Below are 23,044 nucleotides of genomic sequence, written 5' to 3'. Positions count from 1 at the left end.
TAGCAAATGGCTGCAATATAACAAAGTGAAAAATTTAAGGGGGTCTGAATACGTTCCGTACCCACTGTATATATATATATATATATATATATATATATATATATATATATATATATATATATATGCACCAAAATGATACTCTGGCACTAATGCAGGTGTTTTTTTACTCTACATTCTCTCTCTCTCTCTCTCTAAGACTTGAGTAACAAAGACATAACAATCTTTCAGTGAAAAAGCTATTTCAAGTGTTCTGAAAATTATATTTCTAACAACTGGACAATGTCTGTCACTAAGGACATAATCAAGATATGTCATTGCAGACCATGAGATGGAAAATGGGTTTCAGGTAACCGGTGGATGAATCAGTCATTGTCTTATAACATGACGTCTTTTCATTCTGCTAAATTATCAGAAATGCGTCATTGTGGAATGTAATTTTGTAGTGCAGGTTGATTCCTGATGACCTGTTTCTTATAAAGGTGTGCTAAATAATGGTTTTCAGTTATGAGTTTTTCAGTTACTAGCTCCATTTTAGACATACCCAAAAATCACATGTGTATCACACTCCATGATTAAGATATTCTACAACCAATAGTACTGTGGTAAAGTGAGCATTCAGCTGGTCAGTAGTGGGGACCACCATTGTATAGAATAAAACTACTTTTTTTAGGAGTCATCATCTGTAAGTGGACATTATTTAAAATAATGGGGAATGGGGGGGTGGATTTCTTAGTTGAATAACTTTTTAAAAAGGTAAATACTTCAATGGAATGTAAAATTATTTAAATAAAATTGGTCAATTAGTCAAAAATCTGAACCGTGCAGTTGTTTGTGTTAAGATCAAAACACATTTTATGAGCAATCAATGCAATTTCCAAGGGGTTCACACACTTACAGTATTTTTAACCCTGTATTAAGAATGGGAAACAGTAAAACATTGGTGGAGTTTCTCTGCCCTCTAGTGGTTGAATCACAAACAAATGAGAGTATGGAATCTGAGATTTTTTCCACATTTGGACACTCAAGCCACACTTTCTGTAAAAATACAATTACATTAGATCCAAAATATCACACCAACTGGCACCTGCAAACAAGTGATGCCAGACCTCTGAGCAGAACTAAAAATTCTTTGAAACGTGAAATATGCAGCATAAACAATGCTTAAAGCTTCAGCCTGTGGTCAGTATCATTTAGAATTTTACATATTTGAGCATCACTTTTTTCATTAATATGTCCTTGTGGTATTTGTTACTTTACTTTTTATGTAAGAATGAATAAAATTAACAATTATAAGGCTAAATTAAAAGTAAAATTTATCAAACAAGCCAAAACAGCAAAATGTACAGACTTAAGATTTGTATTTCCCATAAGGGGTTATTTTTAATATCATATTGCACTTAAGTGAACACAGCAATTAAAACACATTGCAACACTTATATTCATTTCGGAACACACACACACACAGAGAGAGATACACACAAACTTGAATTGGTATATAACCTCAGACCTTCTGGCCTTACACAAAAAAGGCTCAAGTTAAAAAAAACAAAACAAAAACATAGCAGCACAGATTCAAGTTAAAACATTTGAAACAACATATACAAAGAAAACAAAACCGTAAACTTCTATAGTCTTTTTGGTCTGCAATCATACATTTCTAGTACTGCATTCCAAAACTTTGATCTTTAAATGTAGCATTCCCATGTTCTCCATAACCACAAACAGTAATAAATAGTTTATTTGCTTTTAGGGATAGAAAAATCACCCATTATTTTCCGGATGTGATTTGCATCAGCAGGGTTCATATCTTTTATTCATTTGCACACAGCATCTGTGGATCTAGTTTTTTAAAAGGTGTCACAAAGCACGGACCAGAAAAAGGTTTTCTTTTAAATCGCCAATGATTCAAGGATGTAAATACCACAAGCGTTTCATTCCCTGTGACTTAGAAGTTCTGGCTTCAGAAAGTTTTAGTGTGGACAGACTACAGAAATGTGTGAAACAGCTCTGGGGAAGAAACAAAATACTCACCCATTCATTCAATCTTCCTGAAAAAAACACATACTTCTCTTGCTGCTTAATGCATTTTGTATTGGATTCATCCTGTGTACAAGTATTCCTAAAGTCTTTATACAGCTCCATTGCAGGTCAAATGTGAACTATAGACACAAGCAACTGAACTTTGAACAACTGTATGCAATCTTTTGTTTCTCAATTTCTCCCTTTTTTTTGTGTGTGAATTTTCTTTCACCTTTAGTGAGCGTACAAACATGAAGTGTTTCCACATTCCAACTGTGCTATTTTTTATTTTATTTTATTTTTTGCATTCATTATATACATAATCTCTCAAGTCATACGCATTGTGTTTTAACTTACTAAATGATGGCTTAGTGAGCTTTATGGGTTTTGTTTGTCTGTTTTGTTTAAACTTTTATTTTCATCGCATTTTATTTCATTTTTTAAGTGTTCATCTTGGGCAACTCATACTCCAATAAATAAAACTTGACAAAAACAATGAAGAAAATACATTTTAAATATCATATAGAGTTTACAGTAGCAACTGTAATATTTATCTGCTATTGTGTCACAGATGAGGCTCTTGTTGTGAAGTAATCTGCTAACCCTGAATTGTACAATGTATCATTGAGAAACTATACTAGAGACTAGAGATTCTCAGTACAAACTGTATCCATGCTGCAAGCTTGCTTCTTTAAAAAAAAATTAAAAAAAGAAAGAGAGATCTCAGAGAGCGTGTCTACTGACAATCTTTACTGGCAACAGCCCTGAGCATTAAATACTTGTCAGCATTTTACTCCATTCACTGCCTAGCTGATTTTGAATGCAGGAACACATCTTGAGTGTACACCCTTCACATTTCCAGGGCTGTAGCTTTATCGTGTAGGGTTTGTTGATCCTTCACAAAGAAGTTGGAGGTTGCTTGGCGAATGAGCACATCGCAGCCTTTATTTCATCACAAAGGAATCAGCAGAAATCTTGAATAAACCACACTGCAAAAATTATTTTCTTAATCAGTGTTTTTGCCATGTTTTACAGTAAAAATATTGAAAAACTAAATCTGAGTGCTAAATGAGTAATTGTAATGTAAAAATGTTAATTACTGAAAAGCTGGATCTGTACTTGCACTGTGCACAATGGCAAAGCTGAATCTAATCTAATAAATTTTGTGCAAAGCAAAATAATAACACTTCTCAGAGAATATTCACCACTGTTCAAATGTTTGGGGTCAGCAAGTTAAGAAATTAATACTTTTATTCAGCAATGACCCAATAAATGAAGCAAATGTGACAAGACATTTATAATGTTACAAAAATGTATATTTCAAATAAATGCTGTTATTTTGAACTTTATATAAATCAAAGAATTCTGAAAAAAAATCAAAGTTTACACAAAAATATTAAGCAGCACAATTGTTTTCAACATTGATAATAATAGGAAATATTTCTTAAGCACCAAATCAGCCTATTAGAATGGAGTAATGGCTGTTGAAATTCAGCTTTATTAAATAGAAAACAGTTATTTTAAATTGCAATGTTATTTCACAAAATTACCGCTTTTACTGTAGTTTGAAAAAATTGATTGATGACAGCCTTTAAAAAACTTTTTTTTTTTTCTAAAGTACCAACCCAAAACTTTGAACAGTCTATTTTTCTCACCTTCGAGTTTACATCTCAAGTTTAATTGTGTGTGTGTGTGTGTTGATTTAAGCAGCAAAACTATTTTTTAATGTTTAAAACTAAAAAATAAGGGTAAGAAAAATACATGTAATTCAAAATATAGTTTTGTAAAATAAGTCTAAATGAATTAAAAATTTGCTACTTATGTAATTTAATTTATGTTTTTCCTGGAAAATACGTTTTAAAAAAAAGCTGTTCAAGGCAATGATTTTTTTTTTTTTTGCAGTGCAACAGGCTTCATGACAAAAAAAAAAAAAACTCAAGAGTGCTAAACTGAAAGACAGAGCCCAAAATGTGACCTACTCTTCCTCAAGTGAGCCATTACGTTATCTGTGTCCCAGTACATGTTTCCAAAAGGTATCACCAATGGACCACTTGGCTGGCATAGTCCTCAGTTGTGGTAACCTGAGGTTGGTTTTCCACACTGGGCTGTTTGTTCTGGTTGACTCTGCGCTCCCTGAGCCAGCGTCTCTCTTCTCGCCTCTTCAATCTCTCCTCCTGCCGCTCACGCTGGCGGATGAACTGATATCTCTGCAGGAAAAGTTCCTTGGCGAACTCGTACAACTGCATATCCAGGAAATTCAGTTGTTCAATGCGTCTGCGCATGTCGTCACGCAACTCCACATTGGCAGCACGCGTGCTGTTGATCTGCATGAAGGCGGAAATGAACCGCAGACGGAAAGTGCGCTCGAACAGGTACTGCGTCTTGCGCTGGAACTCTGTCAGGCCGTAGAAGGCCATGTTCTTCAGGTTACTCTTGGCGCTGGCCAAGAGAATGGGGTTACGCTCGCTCTCGTTCATGGTGGAGAGGTTGTAGCAGCCCACCAGACTGAGATCAGCCAGCATGCGCACCTGCCGGTTGTTGGCCAGGTTTGAAGGGCAGTCCATGAACTCGTGCAGCGTGACCCCCGACCAGTCGTCTCCGTTATAGCAGGTGGGCAGCTCGTCCTGTGTGGGCGACCGGCCGTCACACATGTGAAGGGAAGTCTTCCAGGTGGCACCACGCTGCACATGCTTCCATTCGCTCAGGTAACGTGACACAGGGTCTCGCAGCATGGTGATGTAGTAGAAGTTCCTGAAATAAAAATCACAAAGTTACTTGAAAAAAATCAATTTTAGCAATTTAGTTTGTTTACGTCATGTTGTAAAACAAAACATGAAAGGTCTAAGCTTACTCATAAAACCATTTTATGAGTAAAGATTGTGAGCGAAAATCTGCCGAATATCTAAAGGTAAACATTGTAAACGCAGTAAAAACAAAATTAAATAAACACTTTCCTAATACATTGCTAAAGTACAATTTGTCAAGCATGTAAACTCACATCTTTGCAGTGTTTGAAGCCCTTAGCAACCTGTTATCATTTTAATTTTATTTAGTAATTTACATTATTGAACAAAATGTGAAAGCCTTTTTCGTAGAGTTGTATAGTTGACAAGATGGTGCCACTGATGGCAGCTATTGTGCATTGCTCTTCAGTGTTTGTACTCTTTTTGTTTGTTTTTTGGTTTTCTTTTTGCCATGGTGGCTATATGATGCTAACTGCAGAATGGATTTCAAGGACTGCGCGCACAGATCTATGGCCAATGTTGAATCCAACGTTTATATTTTTCTACGAATCTTTGAGATTCGTAGATTTGTATAGTTGACAAGATGGCGCCGCTGATGGCAGCTATTGTGCATTGCTCTCCAGTGTTTGTACTGTTTTTGTTTGTTTTTCCTGTTTTTTGTTTTTCAAATACGATCAGTTTTACTAGGGATGACCTGCTGAACATTCGGCAGAACACACCACAAAATCTTTTACCGGATTTTGATTTTTCGGACGTTTTGCTGGACATTGTAGTTGGCGGAGCAGTAGCTCTGGTCAAACGCTACAGGAGGCGTAGGCGGGGGAAGCGAGCCGGCACGCTTGTGATGCTTCGTCAGCGCGGATTTCAAACGGCGTTGCCTAGCATCCATCTGGCGAATCTCTGCTCTCTACCCAACAAAATGGATGAACTCCTTCTGCTCTCCCGGACAAATAAGGATTTTTCTAACTCTGCTGCTCTGTGTTTCACGGAAACCTGGCTAAATGGCGACATACCGGACAGCATACTACATCTGCCTAATTGCCAGCTGATCAGAGCAGATCGCGACGCGGAATCAACGGAGAAATGGCGCGGCGGCGGGACGTGCTTTTACATCAATGAAAGGTGGTGTACAGATGTAACAGTGTTAAAGAAGATGTGCTGTTCAGATCTAGAAACGCTCTTCATTAACTGCAAGCCATTCTATTCGCCGCGGGAGTTCTGCTCGTTCATTCTCGTGAGAGTCTACATTCGACCGCAAGCGCACGTGAGCACAGCTTTACAGAAACTCGCTGATCTGATCACAGAGAGTGAGCAACAACACCCGGACTCTGTTTTAATCATTCTCAGGGACTTTAATAAAGCAAATCTCTCCCGCGAACTGCCAAAATACAGACAGCACATCACATGTTCCATCAGAGACAGCAATATATTGGATCACTGTTACACAACAATAAAGGATGCATATCACTCGGTTCCACGAGCAGCTTTAGGACTCTCTGATCACTGTTTGGTTCATCTTATTCCATACTACAGGCAGAAACTGCAAAGCATGTATTAAGAACTGTTAAAAGATGGACTAATGAAACAGAGCGGGATCTACAAGCCTGTTTCTCTCTCACTGATTGGACTGTTTTTGAAGCCGCTGTCATCGATCTGGACGAGCTCACAGAGACTGTAACATCTTATATCAGTTTCTGTGAGGATATGTGCATTCCTAACAGGACTCATCTAATCTACAACAATGACAAACCAGCACTCTGGAGAATCAACACCTGGCAGACGACTTGAACGAGTTTTATTGTCGTTTTGAAAAATCACCCCACACCCGCCCTGAACACCTTTCCACACAACCATTAACACCTCCAGCAACCCTCCTCTCCCCCACACCTACAATTCAAATCAGCGAAGAAGATGTGTGCCAGGTCTTCAGGAAGAACAAAAGAAGGAAAGTACCAGGCCCAGACGGTGTGTCACCAGCCTGCCTAAAAATCTGTAATGTCCAGCTGGCCCCCATCTTCACACAGATCTTCAACAGTTCACTGGAGCTGTGCGAAGTCCCCTCATGCTTCAAATGCTCCACCATAATCCCCGTCCCAAAGAAACCCACAATTACTGGACTTAATGACTACAGATCTGTGGCCCTAACGTCTGTAGCCATGAAATAATTTGAAAGACTGGTTTTGGCTTATCTGAAGGACATCACCGGACCCTTACTGGACCCCCTGCAGTTTGCCTACAGAGCAAACAGGTCTGTGGATGATGCAGTCAACATGGGATCATTAGCTTTTAACACCATCATCACGGAAACCCTTCAGAATAAACTAACCCAGCTCTCCGTCCCCACCTCCGTTTGTCAGTGGATCACCAGCTTCCTGACAGACAGACAGCAGTTAGTAAAGCTTGGTAAATTCACATCCACCACCATCGTACCATCAGCACTGGAGCTCCTCAGGGCTGCGTACTCTCCCCACTGCTCTTCTCCAATGACTGCACCTCTAAAGACCCCTCTGTCAAGCTCCCGAAGTTTGCAGACGACACCACACTGATCGGCCTCATCCAGGACGGTGACGAGTCTGCTTACAGACAGGAGGTTAAGGAGCTGGCTGTCTGGTGCAGTCTTAACAACCTGGAGCTTAACATGCTCAAAACTGTGGAGATGATTGTCGACTTCAGGAGAAACCCCCCTGCACTCCCCTCACTCCCCATCATGAACAGCACTGTGACTGCAGTGGAGTCATTCAGATTCCTGGGCATCACCATCTCCCAGGAACTGAAGTGGGATATTCACATAGACTCCATTGTCAGAAAGGCCCAGCAGAGGTTGTACTTTCTTCGCCAGCTGAGGAAGTTCAACCTGCCACAGGAGCTGCTGAAACAATTCTACTCCGCCATCATTGAATCCATCCTCTGCACTTCAATAACTGTCTGGTCCAGCTCAGCTACCAAATCTGACCTCAGAAGACTACGGAGAGTAGTCCGGACTGCTGAGCGAATCATTGGTACAACCCTCCCCACTCTCCAAGAGCTGTACTTATCCAGAGTGAGCAAAAGGGCTGGTAAAATCACTCTGGACCCCTCACTTCCAGCACACTCCCTCTTTGAACTGCTGCCGTCTGGTCGACGCTACAGAGCACCAGGACGACCAGACACAGGAACAGTTTCTTCCCTCAGGCAATCCATCTCATGAACACTCAACAATAAACGTGGAACACACAACTATAATACATTATCCATACACCACACTCACTTATTTTATTTTTATTTCTCATTTCTAATTTGCACATACTTGACCTGTACATACATAGTTGTCTATATTATATATTGTGTTTTTGCTGCTTTGTACATTGCCTATTTGGATATTTGTATATTATTCTTTTATTATCTGTGTCCTGTCCTGTTGCTGTCTTTCTGTTGCACTGTGGAGCTTCTGTCACTACAGCAAATTCCTTGTATGTGTAAACATACCTGGCCAATAAAGCTCATTCTGATTCTGAGATAACGTACTAAATATGAGTGGAATGAATTTGCACCGCAGCGCCCCCACACCTTGATGCCTATGACAAGAATAGCATGTATAGTTATCTTTATTGAAGTGAATTAGGTTTAAATCGCCATCATGCATGAATGAATGATATTTTTGCAATTTTAAACATAATTATCCACAATGATCACATTACACAAAACTGAAGAATATTAAATTCCTAACCGATACCAAAACATATACAGAGCTTCCCCCTTGTATATTGACAGACTCTACTAAAATTACAGATAAAAAGCAAATGCTTAATAGTTCTAACAGTCACTTTATTGCATCAGGGTCTTTATTTCCAATAAGTAATTGTAATGGAACTGTCGGACACAAAAGTAAGTGATTCAAGTGAAAGGGTTTATTCACAGAGTTGAGGAACACACAGCAAAGGTGGACGACGTGGAAATAGGGGAGTAGTGATTCTTCGTGAATAGATAGTCAGGTTTCCAACAGTCTCTCTTTTCTTTGCAGATCCGTGGATAACTGGAGTCCCAGAGAACTTGGGGAAAGACGGTGTTCACCCAGGAGCTGGATTTTGTGAGCGAAGAGGATGACGAGGAACAGGGCAGAAGGTAAGTATAACAGGTAGGGAATTTCAGGTAGTATACTTAGCCAGTAGCTTCATACGATGTCGGTCCTTGTAGTCACAACAGCTTGCAGCATGTTACTTCAAGATTGGACCAAGAGTGACTGGAGGTGCGTGCATTTCTAGTGTGCGGGATGATGATGGTGACGATGATCAGGTGCGCATGATTAGATGAGGTGCAGGTGGAAGTGATCAGTGAAGGTGGAGACGTGCTATTCTGTGACATTACCTCCCCCTCCCGGAGACTCAGGAGGTCATGGCGGATCCGGAGACTCGGGAGGCCATGGCGGATCAGGAGACTCGGGAGGCCATGGCGGATCAGGAGACTCGGGAGGCCATGGCGGAGCAGGAGACTCGGGACGCCATGGCGGATCAGGAGCCTTGGGAGGCCATGGTGGATCAGGGAGCTTTGTGGCCTTGGCCTTTGGCCTGGCCACACAGACTGAGGCTATATGCCCCCCCCCCCCCCCCCCAAAATTTCTTTGGGAACGTTCCCCTTTGGCGGCCATACTGAAGGAGCAGGTTCATGGGAACGCTCAGGAGGAGAGGGCTCTTGGGGGCGCTCTGGAGGAGCGGGCACTTGAGGGCGCTCTTGCTGCGCGGATTCCCGGGGATCGGGAACGGCACTCCTGGCCGTGGTCAGCGAACTGGATTCTCGGGGATCGGGATCGGGATCGCCACTCCTGGCCGTGGTCTGAGAACTGGATTCTCGGGGTTCGGGATCGGCACTCCTGGCCGTGGTCAGAGAACTGGATTCTCGGGATTCGGGATCGGCACTCCTGGCCGTGGCTTGAGAACTGGATTCGGGATCGGCACTCCTGGCCGTGGCTTGAGAACTGGATTTGGGATCGGCTCTCCTGGCCGTGACTTGAGAACTGGATTCTCGGGGATCGGGATCGGCACTCCTGGCCGTGGTCTGAGAACTGGATTCTCGGGGTTCGGGATCGGCACTCCTGGCCGTTGCTTGAGAACTGGATTCTCGGGGGTGCTCTTGCAGCGCAGAGCTGGACGGAACCAGCGGAGACGAAGGAGAGCTGGGCGGAACCAGCGGAGACGAAGGAGAGCTGGGCGGAACCAGCGGGGACGAAGGAGAGCTGGGCGGAACCAGCGGGGACGAAGGAGGGTACTTGCGAGGAGCAGGCACAGGAGGGCACTTGCGAGGAGCAGGCACTGGAGGGCACGTGCGAGGAGCAGACATTTGAGGGAACTCAGGTGGGCTGGACGGGACCAGAGGGAACTCAGGTGGGCTGGACGGGACCAGCGGAGACGAAGGAGGGCTGGGCGGAACCAGCGGAGACGAAGGAGGGCTGGACGGGATCCTCTTGCGAGGTGCAGGAATTGGAGGGCACTGGCGAGGAGTAGGCACTGGGTGACACTGGTGAGGAGCAGGCACTGGAGGGAATGACATGCCCTCAAACTCAATTAAAATTCCCACCGGCACCTGTCTTTCCTTCCTCGGTGGTTCGGGGTGAACCAAAATTGACGGCGGAACCCTGTTCATCGCGGACGGCGCAACGTTCATCGCCCCTTGCGGTGGAATCCTCCTCGCCGCGGGCGGAACATTCGTCGCCGTGTACGGCGGGATCCTTTTCTTCGTGGCAGTAGGAAACCTAAGGCTCGCAGCGTGTGGAGGAAGCGAGCTGAGGATCTCCGGAGCTTCCCTCCGGGGAACCAAAACTAAATGCCTCCTCATCATGTAGTCTTCGGTGAGGGTCCAATCTTCTGTAATGGAACTGTCGGACACAAAGGTAAGTGATTCAAGTGAAAGGGTTTATTCACAGAGTTGAGGAACACACAGCAAAGGTGGACGACGTGGAAATAGGGGAGTAGTGATTCTTCGTGAATTTGGGAATAGATAGTCAGGTTTCCAACAGTCTCTCTTTTCTTTGCAGATCCGTGGATAACTGGAGTCCCAGAGAACTTGGGGAAAGATGGTGTTCACCCAGGAGCTGGATTCTGTGAGCGAAGAGAATGACGAGGAACAGGGCAGAAGGTAAGTATAACAGGTAGGGAATTTCAGGTAGTATACTCAGCCAGTAGCTTCGTACGATGTCGGTCCTTGTAGTCACAACAGCTTGCAGCATGTTACTTCAAGATTGGACCAAGAGTGACTGGAGGTGCGTGCGTGCACACTGCTTTAAAAGAATTAAACGTGAATAAATCGCCAGGTCCTGATCATATTGCCCCTCTGTTTTTAAAACTAGCGGCTGATTTTATTTCTCTTCCGTTGACATAATTTAATCTCTCATTAACTAATGCACTTCCTAAGATTTGGAAATCAGCATTTGTTGTTCCTCTGTCAAAAAGGGGTGATCTTTCTTCAGTGGATAATTACAGACCTATATCGAAGCTCTGTACTCTTTCAAAACTGTATTCTCTCAAAATCTATTTAGTAAGCAGTTGACACAGTATTTAAATGATTATAACATCTTGTCTAGTAATCAGTCTGGTTTCCGTAAAGGACACAGTACTACTACAGCCACCTTAAAAGTTTTAAATGAACATGTTATTTTATGGTTCACTGCTTACTTCAAGGGTAGAACCCAATGTGTCCAGGTGGAAGGTGTTCAGTCAGATCTTTTGGAGGTTGTCAAGGGAGTTCCACAAGGATCTGTGTTGGGACCATTATTATTCAGTATATATAGAAATTGCCTTGATTTTTAATATTGATAAAGCAAGGTTCCATTTCTACACAGATGATACTATTGTATACTGTTCAGCTCCCTCTAAGAACAACCTGTAAGCAACAATCAGTGACTGCATTACAGTCTGTTTTTGATATTATCCAAAACAGGTTTTGTGCTTTGAAGTTGGTTTTAAATGTTGAAAAAACTAAATGTATGCTATTTTCAAATTCTAGAACTTCTTTAGAGAATTCAGTTGTCCTTCAGACTTCTCAGGGGAGCCAAGTTACCTCAGTGTCAGAGTACAAATATCCGGGTATTATCATTGATAACAAATTACGTTATATTAAGTATCTGAGTAAAAAATTAAAGAAGTTAAGGTTTTACTTCAGAAATAAGTCATGTTTCCCATTTAAGGTGAGGAAAAAATTAGTGTCTGCTACATTTCTACCGATTCTCGATTATGGGGATGTGGTTTACCAGCATGCCCCCTCTTATCTTCTTTCTTCCTTGGATTCTTTCTAACATGGCGGCGCGCACAGACGCAGCGGCTTCTCTCTCTCCCGACAGAACGGTGTTTTCGTGTTTTTTGTCTTGTAAGTCGCAATGTTTTTGTACATCTTCGTCACGTCTACCTGTCTTTAAGCGCGCATACAGTCATGAGTTTCTGCTCAATGTCGGCAGAATCACATTTGTAGTGTTAAACTCAGCACACGCCGAAGAGCTGCGGGCAGGGCCTGAAGTTAACTTTTTTGACCACCAGCCACTGTGGCAGGTGGATTTAAAAATCCACCTGCCACAGTAACTTTTTACCAGCCAGTTTTTTTTGTTTGTTTTTTTTGCCTCATAAAGGTGAAAAATAGAAATCACACAAACATTATTCTTTAACTTGTAAGAATACACATTTAAGTGCTGTCAAGTTATTAACGAAATCATTATAAGTAATAATAACTCTTAGACTATATATTTTTTAATCTTTTTATTAATTGATTTGCTGTGTCACAGACATAGTCATATGTCATAGTCACACCGGGATAGAAAAACAGGTATACACACACACACACCGTGCTAACTCAACAGATATAAGTTAGACCTAAGTTAGCGCAGCTCGTATGTAAACACATCACACACGGACACGGCTGTGTTGATGGCTGATTTAGTCTAGACAGTTCCTGGCAACTGTTAATTACAGCCTTCAGGAACCGTTAAGCAGAACTAAATGAATATTACTGGTATAGTTACTGGGTACCGGACATTTTCTCACTGGTTCCCAACTCCCAACATACACACGCACACACATCTGTGACACACAAACGTAGTCAGAGAAGGGCATCATCTTCTTGCCGATCGCATGATCGTTCCGAAACAGAAGTCGCATCTTCTCAAACTGCGCTGCTTTCATGGACGTCAGTGCCTTGACCGCAGCGGTCTCCTCCGGAAGCGCAGTCTTTGATATTTTGCAACTTATTGTGTGTAGGTGGCTTTTTGATGACTCGTGGTCCTTAATTGCTTCTAATTTTAAGTTTTTAGTCCCGATTACAAAAGGATTTGACTTCGCTTTCTCTGAGCCATACATACGGCAGTCACTGCAGTACATTTAATCTGTACTGCGGTCATAAATCAGCCACTCACGAACCTTGCCGTTGTCACCACTTTGTATTAAAACGTCGTCTTTTACTTTTCTTTGACTCATCCTCATCTTTTTGTTGGTTGTTCGTTTCAGCCGTTCCTTTGTACCTTGAGCTAAAATCCAACGAAAAGGCAGACTTTAAAAAAAACAGACGCAAAAAAACAACAACTCAATTCTCATTGGCTACCCGCCAATGTGGCAGGTAGATTGACGGTTTTACCCGCCAATTGCAAAATTCACCCGCATTTGGCGCGTGGTCGGGTGTTAATTTCAGGCCCTGGCTGCGGGACCTCGGTCTGCTCCGAAAGCCTACTCCATCACCGACCCCCACTACTGCATCTCGCCCACAGCGGAGGCGCTACAAGCGGCGTGAGAGGAAGCAGAAGAGGGGTAAGCGTGGAGGTATCCGAACTAGGCTAGTGGCCAACTCACACAAGCCAGCTATCCCCACCATCGTACTGGCGAACGTACGCTCTTTGGACAATAAACTGGACTACATCTGACTACTTCACTCTACTCAGAGGACTGTAAGAGACTGTTGTGTTTTTGTGTTTACGGAAACATGGCTTAACAACAGCGTACCGGACTGCGCCATTCTGACAGAGCTCTCGTCGAGGGAGGTAAAATCCGCGGCGGTGGCCTTTGTGTTCTGTGATGCATGGTGCCGCGACGCTGTTGTGGTCTGCAAACACTGCTCACCCTTGGTGGCGTTTATGATTATTAAGTGCCGGCCGTTCTATCTACCGAGGGAATATACAACCATACTGCTCGTTGCTGTATACATCCCTCCCAGCTCCAACAACAACAACAGGAGTGAGGCACTAAATGATCTGTACCAGCACACCAGTGAGCAGCAGACAGCCCACCCAGATGCTTTTCTCATCTTGGCTGGGGATGTCAACCATGCAGACTTAAAGAGTGTGTTCCCAAAAATACATCAACACATAGAATTTCCAACAAGGGGAAAAATACTCTGGACTTTGTTTGCACCACCCAGAGAGGAGCTTACAAGGCCCTCCCCCACCTCGGAGCCTCAGACCACATCACTGTCATGCTAATGCCTGCATACAGACCGCTCATTAAAGTCATCAAACCAATACACAAACAGATACAAGTGTGGCCGGAAGGGTCGTCAGAGGCACTTCAAGACTGTTTTGACACCACTGATTGGAATATGTTTAAACAGGCTGCCACATACAACAACACTACAGACCTCCAAGAGTACTCAGAGACTGTCACTGCCTACATCACCAAGTGCATTGATGATGTAACGGTCACAAAGTCCTTCACTGTCAGGGCCAAACAGAAACCATGGATGACAGGGGAGGTCTACAGACTTCTGAAGGCTCGGAACGCTGCCTTTAGAGCTGGAGATGAGGAGGGCCTGAAGACAGCTAGGGCCAACCTTTCCCGCGGCATCAGAGAGGCCACGAGACAGTACTTCAGGAGAATAGCCCATTGTTTCAGCGACAGCAGAGACACTCGGAGCCTGTGGCAGAGGATACAGACCATTACGGACTACAAGCCCCCACCACAGACCTGTGACAGCACCATCCCCCTGCTGAATGAGCTGAATGCCTTCTTTGCTCGCTTTGAGGCACAAAACAGCACCACTGCACAGAAGACTACACCTCCTCCCGGCGACCAGGTGATGACGCTGTCCCTGGACAGTGTGAGGAGATCCCTCAGCAGGATCAATGCACGCAAAGCTCCAGGTCCTGACAATATTCCTCGGCGTGTACTGAGAGACTGTGCAGTGGAACTCACTGATGTCTTCACAGACATCTTCAACATCTCGTTAAATCAGGCCGTTGTCCCCACATGCTTCAAAGCTACCACCATCATTCCAGTCCCGAAGAAGTCATCTCCATCCTGCTTCAATGACTACTGTCCAATAGCACTCACTCCTATTCTCATGAAGTGCTTTGAACGGCTAGTCATGCACCACATCAAGTATGTCCTCCCCCCCTCCCTGGACCCCTTCCAGTTTGCATATAGGTCCAACCGCTCGATCGATGATGCCATCGCCACTGCCCTCCACCCAGCCCTAACACATCTGGAAAAAAAGACTCATATGTCAGGATGCTGTTCATAGAATTCAGTTCAGCATTCAACGCAATCATCCCTCAACAGCTCACTCACAAACTGGTTCAGCTGGGGCTCAACACCTCTCTGTGCAACTGGCTGTTGGACTTCCTGACCGGGAGACCTCAGGCAGTACGGATCGGCATTATCACATCCAGCACCATCACACTGAACACTGGGGCCCCCCAAGGATGTGTGCTGAGCCCCCTCCTCTTCACTCTACTGACCCACGACTGCACACCGTCACACAACTCCAGCCTTTTCATTAAGTTTGCGGATGACACGACTGTGGTGGGTCTCATTAGCAACAGAGATGAGACAAACTACAGGAGCGAGGTGAGCCGCCTGGCCGGGTGGTGCAGTGACAACAATCTCTATCTGAATGTGGAGAAGACGAAGAAGATTGTTGTTGATTTCAGGAGAGTACACACTCAGCATGCCCCTCTGACCATCAACGGTGCGACTGTGGAGAGAGTGAGCAGCACCAAGTTCCTGGGTGTGCACATCACAGAGGACCTCTCCTGGACTAACAACACTGTAGCACTGGCCAAGAAAGCACAGCAGCGTCTCTACTTCCTCCGCAAACTTAGAAGAGCCAGAGCCCCAGCCCCCATCATGTGCACCTTCTACAGAGGCACCATCGAGAGCATCCTGACTAGCTGCATCACTGTGTGGTATGGCGCTTGCAACGCATCCTGCCGCAAGTCACTTCAACGCATAGTGAGAGCAGCTGAGAAGATCGTTGGTGTCTCTCTCCCCTCCCTCCAGGACATCTACAGCACCCGTCTCACCCGCAAAGCCCTCCGCATTGCAGGTGATCCCACCCACCCGACACACAGCTTCTTCAGTCTGCTGCCATCAGGGAGGAGAGTGCGGAGTCTCCAGGTGAGGACCAGCAGACTGAAGGACAGCTTCATACATCAGGCTGTCAGGAAGCTGAACTCCCTGCCGTCCTTGCCCCCCCTCCCCTCTCTTACCCCATGCAACACTGAACACTGATACTACGACCCCCCCCCCCCCCCCCCCCCCCCCCAGCTCCCCGCATCCCCAGGATTATAATCTCTGTGTGCCCTTTGTCAGAACTGAGTTTGGTAAAACCTCTTTTAAATATGCTGCCGCCTCAGATTGAAACCTCCAAAAGGAGATGAAGTTACAACACTTGGTGTCTTATAATTATTTTAAGTCCTTACTATGTAATCTAGAGAGCAATTTAACGGTGTGTAATTGTTTTTAACTGGTTATATGTTGGTTTGTAATGTTTGTTGTAACTATGCTGTTTATTTGTATATGCAAACTGCCTATCTTGGCCAGGACACACCTGGAAAAGAGATTTTAATCTCAGTGAGTCTTTTCCTGGTTAAATAAAGGTATATATGGAGAATTAGCCTTTCTAGTGAGCGAATTAGCATAATGACTGAATAGCTCTATATTCTGCAGAGCTTTATGTGTTATTCTTTCTCAAAAAAAAATAAATAAATAAATAAATCTGTTATAACAGTGATGAATTTATCAACCTGTCATCTAGCTACAACATTTCAGTTATACAATGAAATACTGTACACCAGCACTTTCAGCACAGAGCGGCTGCAAAACAGAACATATTCTTTTACACACACCACTGCACCTCTTACAGAGAAAGACCATTTTCTCAATCCTTGTAAACTGGAGGACAGAGACAGAAGGGTGAAAAACTGATACATGTTTCCATTCATCCGTCCTCAGCAGCGCACCATGGAGGACATTTGTAGGTTAAATAGTGACATGCTGAATAAATGACTAAAAATTAAAGAACGAAAACCATGCGTTTGTGTCTTTTTAGTGTGTAACTTAAGCCAAAATTTTATGGAAGTTAAAGATTGTTCATTTTTGTTTTTCTAATAGACTTACATAGCATAGCACTTAATGGCTGACCAATCTTTTTATTTGCTAAAACAGAATTGATTGTGACCTACCCATTTTTACAGAGACTTGCACTTGACATGCGAGAATTTATTTGATACATTAATTTGTTCCCTTGTTTTAGGTAAATATTATCTATGTTGTTCCAAATAGTTTCTTTTTTTGAATTTATTTATATTACAGCCACAGTGTAACTAAAATAAGGGAACTATTTAGTACAACGTGGCCATTGTTTACATAAAACGAGGGAACAAATTGAAAAGGCCACAATTTAACTAAAACAAGGGAACAAATTAATACAATATGGACACAAATAAGAAGTCATGGAAACACATTTTTAACTTGTGGCCACAATATAATTTTTTCCCCGTTTGTCATGTGCAGGGCTTGACATATTCTAGTGTAACAGTGTATTTCAGGTGAAACAGAATAAAATACATTTTGGGAATCATGTTACAGTACACACCAGAAGGGAGCCAGTGAAAATCAAAATTTAAGAAAATGATGCTGAAATAGCTACAGTATTTGGCTATCAGTTGATATAATCCAATAGCCCATATGGATTCATATTAAAGTTTATAAAGATAAACAATTTCTTTGTTTGGAATGAATCACTGATTGACAGGAAAGTGCATTAAGAAAACAAAAGGGTCCATTTTGTTCACTTTGTCTAACTGTAACAGTATCTATTAACAGAAGTTACAGCTGTATGATGCTGTAAAGAACAGTCGAAGATACAGCCATATCTAAATTCGCAGTCAATTAGATTGTCAGTCATTGTACATTAATCACAACTGTTATCGTTTGCGCTTTCGTCTGAAAACACGTGAGGGAACAGATGCCACCACAGTCTTATTAGCAGCAGGCTGATGTGTTAATGAAGAGAGAGGAACCAGGCACAGTCATGGTCTGATGGAGAACGGGACTGAGGCAGGTGGTGACCGCCTCTGTGCTGAAAGAATAGTGAATGAGGCAGTTCTGATGTTTCCCCTGAGAGGACAAACACCCGGGATAGAGAATACAGCCTCTCTCTCACCTTCTCCGACTCCTGAAGCTTAAACTTTTACTGCAGAGGTAGCCTACAACATTTCTCTCCACCGTAGGCTATGTTTCAACATATATAGCATATATTGTGACACAATATATTGTTATAACCCTGCATTGTTTTGAATGTTGAACAATTGTATCAGTATATATGTTTATTCTATATCCTGCGATCCAACAGAAGATAAGAGGTACAGAGAATGGATCAGTTTTTATAGGGAAAGACTGCCTAGTTAAATGTTTAGCCATGTCACTCCTGATTTTTTAACTAATCAATCATGTTAACAACTTTACAGCACTTGTTGTGAATTTCACTGACACTGTAGTAGGGTCGCTTTGTGACAACATCTAAATGGTTAATTATAGAGATAGTAAGACAGAAACTCACCTGTTCCCTACTCATATTGGTCTGAAAAGGTAAAGAGGTGTTTCGGGTCTCGGGAGACTAGCGTAAATTGACCGACATCGCCATCTGCTGTTTTTGGGAAAGAAAGTTGCTCAATTGCATTTGTGAGAAAATCAAGCCAAGTTTCCTCATAAAAAGGCAAATGAGTCTCACAGTTGTAACACAATACATATATTTGTCCATACCTCTGCATTCTCAATGCAACTGGGGGTAAAAAAAAATGCTGTTTTATAAGTGAAGTCAGTGCAATTTTGTGATCGGTCGGATTCATTTACAGCACTTCTCATTCATTTCTACAATATCTGCAAACAGCGATTTGGCTGTCACACAACTCAATGACGTCAAGGCTGTAATGTGATTACTAGGGCACACGTGATCCAAGCTGGCTGTTATGCTTTTTCAAATGGTAGAGCTGCAGACCTTGCTATCTACTATACCAATATTAAGTCTATCTCTGATCTTTTTCTGTTTACGGATATGATATGATTTGACATGACCTACATTGGTAAATTAACAGTTTCTTGCAAAAATGCATGTCGACCACCCTAAAAGAGAAATAATTTAATACAGTTACCAGAGTGTATCTGGTTAGAGTAAAGATGTGGTTTGGAAGATGTACTGTTTTTGCTCTTTCTGTCAGCAGATAGACACGGGGCACAGAGGTAAGTGCAAAACAAACAACAGGTTTATTGAAAAGCAGCAGAGGGGAATGAGATGAGCAGTAAGGCCAGGTAAGCAGGCGGGGAATGGGAAAGTCTCTTGGGGCTTATCTGAGTGTAAATGTCCATGTATCCTAATCCAGGGGATCCAGAGGGAACAGCGGAACGTGGAGACAGTGGAGCACAGGAGTGGTAGGTAACTGGTAGGTAGACAAAAGGTAAGTAGGTCAGGTAGTCAACATAGAGTGTTTGAGACCAGGCATTGAGTGAACGGGAGGAGTGCAGGCATATAGTGCTGCTGATTAGTGCTGACAGGTGGCGGTGATCAGAAATCAGGGGATTGGGATCTGGTGAGTGTTGTTGGTGGAGACTGCGGTGACTATGGTGACTCTCTGACAGTCTCTCTTTAATAACATCTAGTTATTTATTAATTTTTAAAAATGTAGCTTTAATACCATACATAATTTGTATCGGAGTTATAGTTTGAAAGTTTAGCATTATTTTAGTATTCATTTTGTTATTTTATAGTATCTATTAATTGGTATTATTTTAATGAACTATTATTGCTATATTTTTAGTTTCCAGTTAAGACATTTCATTTTTATATTTATATTTTATTATATTTTATATATATAAAAATAAAAATAAATAAAAGCTTTTTAATAGTTTTAGTTAACAGTAACAACACTGATTTAGCCCATTTGAAGAGTAAGTCTGTGTGGTTGTGACCAACTTCATCAGGTTGTGAATGACCGGGGAAGCAAATATTCAGATTTTTACATAAAACACACACATATATATATATATATATATATATATATATATATATATTTATTTATTTATTTATTTATTTATTTATTTTTATTATTTATTTTTTTTGTAGATTAACTTGCACAGATTAAGTGTTCACCATGAGACAAGTAAGGTGCGCTACTGATGAAATCAATTTAAAAAAAATCTTACTATACAGTGCTGCTTGAAAGTTTGTGAACTCCTTGCAGAATCTGTGAAAATGTGAGTAATTTTAACAAAATCAGTGAGTCAAATCAGTACAAAATGCTTGTTATTTTTTATTTAGTACTGTCCTGAGTAAGATATTTTACATAAAAGATGTTTACATTTAGTCCACAAGACAAAAAAAATTGCTGAAATTAATAAAATAACCCCATTCAAAAGTTTGGGAACCCTTGGTTCTTAATACTGTGTGTGGTTACCTGGATGATCCACGGCAGTTTTTTTGTCGGGGGGTGAAAAATTTGAACAGGATGAAGATGTCCAATTTTTTCTTATTTCAGAATCAGAATCAGAATTAGCTTAATTGCTAGGTATGTTTGCACATACGAGGAATTTGTTTTAGTGACAGTAGCTCCACAGTGTGACAGAATGACAGCGACAGGACAGCACACAGATAGTAAAAAAAAAAAATAATAATTAAAAAAAAATAATAATGTACAAATATACAAAAATGGAAAATGTGCCAAATAGCACAACCACAATATGCAAAATAGACAATTCAGTATGTACAGGTATGTTACACACAGTATGTGTGTAAAATAAAAATAAAAAGTATAATAGTGTTGTGTGTTTCATAAGTGTTCATCAGATGGATTGCCTGAGGGAAGAAACTGTTCCTATGTCTACTACCCTCTGGTAGTTCTGGTGCTCAGAGCTCTGTAGCGTCGCCAGACGACAACAGTTCAAAGAGGGAGTGTGCTGGATGTGAAGGGTCCAGAGTGTTTTTACCAGCCCTTTTGCTCACTCTGGATAAGTGCAGTTCTTGGAGAGTGGGGAGGGTTGTACCAATGATTCGCTCAGCAGTCCGGACTACCCTCTGTAGTCTTCTGAGGTCAGATTTGGTAGCTGAGTTGAACCAGACAGTTATTGAAGTGCAGAGGATGGATTACGTCACCGTCCTGAATGAGGCCGATCAGTGTGGTGTCATCTGCAAACTTCAGGAGCTTGACAGAGGGGTCTTTAGATATGCAGTCGTTGGTGTAGAGGGAGAAGAGCAGTGGGGAGAGAACGCAGCCCTGAGGAGCTCCAGTCCTGATGGTACGGGTGATGGATGAGAATTTTCCCAGCCTCACTAGCTGCTGCCTGTCTGTCAGGAAGCTGTTGATCCACTGACAGACGGAGGTGGAGATGGAGAACTGAGTTAGTTTGGGCAGGAGGAGGTCTGGAATGATAGTGATGAGTCAAACAAAACCGTGCACACAGTCACATGGACTCGAGTGTTTCTCTGTCTCATTATAAATGTTGTTGTTGTTGTGTAAATGTTGCTTTAGTGTCCAATAGCACAGCACTGCACTATTCATTAATTCTCTCCATTCAAAGCATCTCTATTCACAGCAGAATAGAGAGAGGTTGTGATATTGGTCACTGATACGCATGCGCTGATTTGTGACTGCGTGTTTTGAGTTTGAGCTCCATCAAGTTGATTCTTTATCGTCTATTTTCTATCTTAAAAACAATTTTATACACTATCATTTTCGTTTCTATAACGTGTGAATATATCCCCTATAGCATTCTAAAACAAAACCAATCAGATCGCCTTGTTATCACTAGTTTTATTTTGATTTCTTCAGTCTGCTATTAGTTTATAGCCTGTTATCATCGCCAGCACGGCTGCTGCTAATCTCACATACATTGCTAATACTCTATTCACACACTTTACCATTGTTTCACCGTTACTTGCTTAAATGGTGGATTTGTGTCTACCTTTGAGTGCAGGTGAGGACACATTCGAGCTGCATTCGGTGCAGCTGGAGCTGGAGGCCGTGGAACCTGGTGGAGAAGCAGGCCCAGCTGAGAGAGCGGAGAGCCGTGCTGGAAACATCCCGGGCTGACGCTCACAAGTCCGGGGTAAGTATACAGCATGCTGCTAACACTCCCACCACCTCTACTCCGTGTGTTTCTCTGCACAGACCCTGTGCACCCAGGACGCAATCTTCCCAGATGTCCTTCACTCCGGCGCCGGGACACCACGGACCCTGGGTGCACCAGCAGCAGAAGACACGAGCCAGACCCCGGGCGACGACCTCTCCCCCTCCACTGCCTCTGGTCTTCGAGATCTCCACCCGGAACCGCTTCGCTCCCCTCCACGAGACGGAACGCGACGCAGTGATCATCGGAGACTCCATCGTCCGGCACGTCCGTGCTACGTTAGCTGAAGGTGTTTCACTGTGACTCACTGTTTCCCCGGTGCTCGTGTTCTCAATGTTTCTGCGCAGATACGTGCTGCACGCAGGGGTTAACGACACCAAGCTGCGGCAGATGGAGACACTGAAGAGGGACTTCAGGAGCCTGATCGAGACGGTATGCAGCACATCACTCGCGACGACGATCATCATGTCAGGACCACTTCCCACGTATCGACGAGGACACGAAAGGTTCAGTAGACTTTTTGCTTTAAACGAATGGTTATTGTCATGGTGTAAAGAACAGAAACTGCTCTTTGTTAATAATTGGAATCTTTTCTGGGTGCGTCCTAGGCTTTTCTGTGCTGATGGCCTGCACCCCAGCAGAGTCGGAGCGGAAGTCCTGTCGGACAACATCTCCAGGACGCTACGCTCCATCTGACTAGTAAGCCAATTCTCAAATAACTGCTATGATGACTTTTGTTCTGCCCACTTAAATGATAGATGTACTTGCGTTGTCCAATCTATACAGATAGTGTCTGTTCCCCGAATAGTGAGGTCAAAATATAAATTTAAAGCAGGATCTAGAAAAAAATCTGATCGTGATTAAACCAGAAAAACGCAAAATAAATGAACAAAAACTATTTTTAAAGCTTGGGCTCCTAAACATTAGATCCTAAAC

The 23,044-nt window shown here is 42.7% G+C and overlaps 1 protein-coding gene across 1 annotated transcript in view; it reads right to left on the bottom strand.

Annotated features, from left to right (window-relative positions):
* Positions 1–4,055: 4,055 nt before the first annotated feature.
* Positions 4,056–23,044, bottom strand: part of LOC306877189 (heparan-sulfate 6-O-sulfotransferase 3-B-like) — a gene marked incomplete at both ends in the record, with an annotated part of 117,564 nt that continues 98,575 nt past the window's right edge. Inside the window, one exon of the mRNA XM_079428774.1 lies at positions 4,056–4,770. Coding sequence (XP_079284900.1) covers positions 4,056–4,770 — 715 coding nt within the window. The remainder of the gene's footprint in view (positions 4,771–23,044) is intronic.

Source organism: Barbus barbus (assembly GCF_936440315.1).
Source record: "Barbus barbus genome assembly, chromosome: 11".
NCBI lineage: Eukaryota > Metazoa > Chordata > Actinopteri > Cypriniformes > Cyprinidae > Barbus > Barbus barbus.
The sequence above is the reverse complement of the archived record's forward strand: the minus strand, read 5'-3'. Positions and strand labels throughout refer to the sequence as shown.